Source organism: Pangasianodon hypophthalmus, chromosome 29 (genome assembly GCF_027358585.1).
Source record: "Pangasianodon hypophthalmus isolate fPanHyp1 chromosome 29, fPanHyp1.pri, whole genome shotgun sequence".
Taxonomy (NCBI): domain Eukaryota; kingdom Metazoa; phylum Chordata; class Actinopteri; order Siluriformes; family Pangasiidae; genus Pangasianodon; species Pangasianodon hypophthalmus.
The window spans coordinates 11702012-11708319 of NC_069738.1; the positions used below are offsets into that span (position 1 = coordinate 11702012).

General features: G+C 36.6%; 1 protein-coding gene across 11 annotated transcripts in view; it reads left to right on the top strand.

Moving 5' to 3' along the window:
- Nucleotides 1–3018, top strand: part of phactr4a (phosphatase and actin regulator 4a) — a 54012-nt gene extending 50994 nt beyond the window's left edge. For all 11 annotated transcript variants that reach the window (XM_053231293.1, XM_053231292.1, XM_053231294.1 and 8 more), the window contains 2 exons: nucleotides 542–618; nucleotides 1035–3018. In XM_053231293.1, coding sequence (XP_053087268.1) covers nucleotides 542–618; nucleotides 1035–1050 — 93 coding nt within the window. In that variant the 3' untranslated portion in view covers nucleotides 1051–3018. The remainder of the gene's footprint in view (nucleotides 1–541; nucleotides 619–1034) is intronic.
- The last annotated feature ends 3290 nt before the right edge of the window (nucleotides 3019–6308 follow it).

The window sequence follows — 6308 nt, forward strand, 5'->3', positions numbered from 1 at the left end:
TTTTTTTTGTTATGCACAAATTAAATGATGCTTGTTTGATTTATATGTAATGTGCCAGGCTTCGGGTTGGCAGATTGTCAAAACAAACTATCTATACTAGCTATGTACACTACATACACGAGGCAGCCCATATCTTTGCTACTTCCTTCCAAGCTATATTTTTCTTCATAATGTCGGAATATAATGGGAATTTTTCTGTGCATCAAACAGTAAATGGGAACTAAGCTGCAGGTAGGAGCTAATAGTGCGAGAGTGGAACTGAAGACCACATGCATCATAGGATTAGTCTGAGGAATTATTCATTGAATTGAATGAAACGTAGCTCTATGTTGCACACTTGTATACATAATGACTTGGTCATGTGCTTGTGTGCATGTGAGCGTAGGATAAACCGGGCTGAACTCTCCACTGATCCTTGAGCATGAATATTAAGATTGAATATGAATCTTAACATTTTTTAATATGCATCTTGTTTAGCGTGTCAGTTTGTTTACTGAAGTTATTTGTCTTCTCTCTTTTTTTTGCCCCTCTTTTACTGCAGGCTGCCATCAGAAAGGAGCTGAATGAGTTTAAGAGTTCAGAGATGGAGGTCCATGAGGACAGCAGGATATACACCAGGTAAATCATCTACACCAACATTTACATTCAGTCCTTGTTGCAATACAAAAGTGAACTTTTGAATTATTTTCTTTTCGCACAGAGCTGTATGTCTGACGTTAGAGTACTGTAGAGTAGAGCTTCATTTAAACCTGCGTTGTACATTTTCACATCAACGCTACAGATGTAGTGTAGGTTGGTAATCAGTGGGATTGTTGAGTGGGATTGTAATGTCAGCGTGATTGAATATCAAATGCAAGAAGTTGTTTATCACCTGATACTGCAGCTTGCACACAATCCATATAGTAGTGTCTTACTTCAGAAGCAGCACTGTGCACCATTAACAGGAGAAAACGTCTTTTGTTTAGTTCGACATTCACTTGCTTCTCTGTTCAGCACTTTTTTAAAATTGATCCCTTGACTCCTCTGTGTCACAGGTTTCATCGGCCTTAGTTGACACCACCAGAGAGAAGAGAACATGGAAGCGAGAGTACGAAGCTCTGGAAATCCAAGGAAGCCAAGGAAGCTATGGAACACAAGCTGTACAAGACACTGATGTATCTCATTTTTGTTCATTGAGGATTGGTGTGCAGTGCCAATCCACTAGGAACTACGCTACCATGGGCTCTTTGATTTCTTCTGAGTTCATTTCAGTTGGTGCTAGGACTTACGGCAGCAGGCATGGGCTGCACAGAGCTCTGGAATTCTGACTGGCCTCTCGGTGCACACAGCTCCTGGTCCCAGTCTGCTGATTGTACCACCTAAACAGCCTTTATTTGTGCTTTAGGTGATGCACAAACAGAAGCAACACTGTCCTTTTTTGTAATCTGGAATCTATATACAATATAATTTTTTATTATTTATGGTAAGGATGGCACTGTGATCTTTGTACATACTATGAACAAAATGTGACAGTGGCATCAGTGCATTGTGTGTGTTAGGGCTTGCATGATGATTAATTTTTACTAGTCAACCAGTAATTCAGAAAAAGTAATTGACTAGTTATCTTTTTTAGTTTCAGGCTATTTTATTAGTGTGGTTAGATGCTAAAAAAAGAGAAGAATGTGTTAAACTGAACTTCAGTGAACAGCCATACACAGGCTATAAATTAAATTTCCAGCTTTTTAGGTTATACTTTTAGCAATGAAAATGAATAAAACAGCACAATACAGGAGTAAAATAATACATTTCTGTATCCAATTACAATATTTAAGGACCAACCTGAACTGCTGATTCTGAAACTGAGAGCATGCAGCACTGAAGCTCATGTCCATCACCAGAGCTCTCTGTCTACAGCAGCGTTCCAGGTTCACAGTGATGCACGTGTTGAACATTCAACATCGGTAACGTTCAAAGACGAGTCTGGACTGACTAAACTAACTGAGTGGGATATAGATTTTGCTTAAATTTTAATTAGATTTAAAGGATAACAGGGTGGGATTGTTCAGAAGGTGAAATGGGATGAAATAGTCCTGCACACAGCTCTACACCTAAACATAGAAGTGATATCAGTGTACACTTAAACATAGAAGTGATATCAGTGATATGTGGTTTTCTCTGACTAATTGACATACTCACAGTGTGACTAGTGAATGTATTAGTCAGCTACTCTATGCAGTCCCTAACGTGTGCATGCGTGTGTGTGTGTGTGAGAGAGAGAACAGGAGTGTGTATTTTTGTGCACATGCTGTAACCCTCTGCCTTACAAATGCTGACATAAATACTGGTGCCCACAATAAAACAAACAAAAAAAAAACTCAGTAGACAGAGAATGTTAGGTAATGACATTATATTTACCACTGCTGTTTGGCACACGTACATCTGTATGAATCTCAGGATTAGTACTCAAGGGTACCGTCTTCTCTCAATGTGCATTTTACTGTTATTCCTTTTATTTCATATTTGTGCAACACTGTCTGACAAGTGTGTTCATTTTTTTGTCCTTGCTGCCAAACGGCAACGTGGCACTTCTCCAGAGTTGAAATGAGCTTAAATGCAATACAGATCTTCAGTCTAAAGTGAACTGTTAAAATTGTTGTTACAAGCAAACTGGTAGTGAACCTAAAAATGACAAATTGATGCACACTTTTTTTTTTTGTACATTTATATGCTTTTTTTGGTCCAAGTTAATTTTATGACACTGTTTTCAAGGCTGTTAGTAGGCCTCTTTTGTACAGATATACACTGTAGATGCTGATAATTGTATAATTATGTCTTCCAAATGTTTAAAAGATGTTTTAATTGTAATTACGGTATTACTAAAAGACTGTGTATAAGGCACAAAGGTAAAAATATAAAAACAGTGTAAGTAGTGCAGAATGGTACTCAGAAAACTTTTATTATAGTAATTTTATATGGTGAAAGAAAAGACTGATGAACATTCGCTTCGTAAGTTGATTAAAACTCTTAATTTCAGATACATTTTGTGTCAAGTTGTGTTTTTTTAGTGGAAAAGGTTCACTTAAGTTGGTACATCTGATGAGTTTTTGTGCCATCTGCTGGACAAATTTCTTCTCAAACTTGTTCATTCAGTTAGACTTCTTAGTGGCAGCTTATCCACTAATCTTTATGAAGTTCTCCATACATTTTAAACTCCCATTAAATACTAAGTCTTTTGAGTGACCAATGATTTAAAAATGTGTCTCTGACAGATATAAGCTGACATTCTCTTCACCTTTCTAGATTTAAATCTAATAAAGTTTCACAAAAAATATAGCTTAAGTGTAGACAATGTGTCTATGATGCACAGAACAAGTTCTGTTGTTAGATATACTTCATAGAAAAAGAAAAAATTATCTCCCTTTTTCCAATGCCCAATTTTGGGGCTAATTTCAGAATGTTTCAGTGATTTATGAGATGTAGTTGGGCTGGAAAACCAAAAAAATTATATTATCTCAAACAAAGGTACATCTAAAACCACTCAAAATGAGCTGTATTGTATTCCGGATGTTGTCATCTGTCAACTGCTTATTATTGAGTTACTCTAAAAATTCACTAACTAGTAGCTTATACGCTCTTGACTTCATTTTGCTTGAGGCTGTGTCTTTATTAAAGTCCTCTTGCCCAGCCAGATTCTATGGGCCTGAGACGCTGCTGCTTCGACTGATATAAATGTGTTTCCTGGCTTTTGTTTAAATCAGTGGTTCTCAAAGTGGGATCTGGGAAGGAAATCCAGGGTGTCTGTGATTTTGTTTAATTTCGTTCCAATGGCAGAAATCACAATTCATCATTAGCAAAGTTGTAAATACATTGTTATAGTTATTAGCTTATCTGTCTTGTGGCTTGGATTAAATGGATTTAATCCAAAGCTTACTAAATGAAAAACGTAAGTAGCGCTATTGATGTTGCCAACTTGGACCTCAGTGGAAAGTTCAGGAATAAAAATTTCTAATAAATAGCCAGAAAATAAATGACTGTATACATATGAACAATGAGCCTAATATTTAAATAGTTCATTAAATATATCTGTACTGAGGGCACAGTGGATTTGATTTGATTCTAAATTTTATTATTATTATTTTTATTTATTTATTTATTTATTTATTTATTACAGCTAAAGGGGTCTCTGGCTGCAAAAACTTTAAGAAGCCCTGGTTTAAGCACACAGTGCATTTTTCCACCAACTCATGAATGTCTTGGCATTATTTTGAATCTGATGTTTGCTCTTGCTTTTGAAACGTTATGCACTACTCAGTCCGTTGAGGGAGCTCTAGCATAAGCTTGCTCACTCCAACTCGACATAAAACAGCCATTCTTTTGCAGTTTACCTTTACGTGGATGAAATCAGGTGCATACTTTTATCTTTGCACAAGTCTGAAACTCTTATTTCTCTCAGTTTAACCTGTTCTCTGAGCATATTCAAATGAATTCAGTTTTATTTGTGTAGCACTTTTAACAATAGTCATTGTCACAAAGAAATCTGGAGGTAGATTTAGATTCAAATCCTGACATGCAAGCCATAAGATGACAAGAAGAAGAGGTCTTGAGAGGAACCAGACTCTAAAGGGAGCTCATCCTCTTCTGAGTGACAGCAGATAGTGTGATTATAAATCATTACTCTTCCACAGTTGTGTAATATAAACACAAAGAGTACTACGTATGTTGAAAATATGTTCATTATGAGCATGAGTCTTTATGATTAAGTTTTTAGGTACAAGTGAACAGGTGAGTGAGTCTTGGGCATACATTGTTTTTGTTAATGGCAATCTTTAGGATATCCATGTTGCAGAGTGTATTAGTTGTGCCCATGCCTGGCTCCTCTCTCACCACTTTAAAGCTTTTGAAATTTTAATTAACAAGCTAGAGTCATTGTTCTTTACGCTCAAGCTCATTTGCAATTGATGAGATCTCATATCGATGTTAGCATGCACGCAACTGTAAAAAAGGAAAAACTGATTTTTAATTCTCTATATTTATTATATTCTCTCCCTAGCACACTTCCTCTCAGCCTCACTTATTTCTACTGCTGTGATTGTTTTTTTGTTTCTTTTTTTTCTTTTTTTGTCTCTTTTTATTTATTTTCTCTCTCTCTCTCTCTCTCTCTCTCTCTCAGTGTGTTTGTATCTCCTGAGCCTGATACTCCACCCATGTGAAGCAGCATGATGGCTGTTATGCAATGAGCTTGTTATGCATCTTGGCTCCCACAGGCCTAATTTATTTTCCCTGAAATTTGTGTTTGTTAAGGCTTCAGTTCCTAGCTTTGTCCCTTTTTGTTACATCCATTTAACAAAAAGGGAAATATTGATTGTTGTTTAGAAGTTTGTGTCAAATATGGGTGTAGCGGCCCTTCACATGACCAAATGTTGACATTTTCTACATTATATTTCCTGAACTGAAATTGGAGTCTTGTTTGCACATATCCCACTTATAAAGTCTGATTACTCCCAGAAGTGAAAAGGGAGAAAATCACATTTAAAGATTTAAAGATTAAACTTCAACTACTTATAGAAAAACAGCTTCGCTGTCATTTTTTAAAGAAGGATAACTTTATAATGGGAAATGATTTCTCATTTTGATTTTCCAGCTGAATTTTTTTTTGAAACCATAAACCATATAGCTGGTTTTGATTCACCTTCACAGTTTCAACTTTTCAGTATCTTTGTATTGTTCATTGTTCACGCAGGAGTGGAAGAAGGAGCCAAGGAAGAAGGAAACCAAATGTTATTCGCATTCTATTGGCAAAAACGCCAGTGCTGCTCTGAGAGGATCTTCATTATCGAGATAAGATGGTCTTATTAAACTTCATCTGCCACTAGATAAACGCCAATGCATTCTGAACCACTAGCCTTTTGGGGTGGCTTGGACTGTGCCATGTTTGGCTTTCCTGGGATTTTCACACACAACAGTCTCTAGAGTTTACACAGAATGGTGCGAAAAACCAAAATATCCAGTGAGTGGCAGTTCTTCAGGTAAAAAAATGTCTTGATGATGAGAGAGGTGGCAATACAAGAATGACCAGACTGTGTCAAGCTGACAAGAAGGGTTTGGTAACTCAAATAACCACTCTTTACAACCGTGGTGAGCAGAAAAGCATCTCAGAATGCAGAACACATCACACTTTGATGGGCTACAACAGCAGAAGACTACATCTTGTTCTATTCCTACCATCCAAGAACAGGACCGTATTTTTCCAATGTTTACTGTGTTCCTAATAATGTGGACGGTGAGAGTATATCAAATATACATTACAGTAGATGTTTCTCTTTCTATGA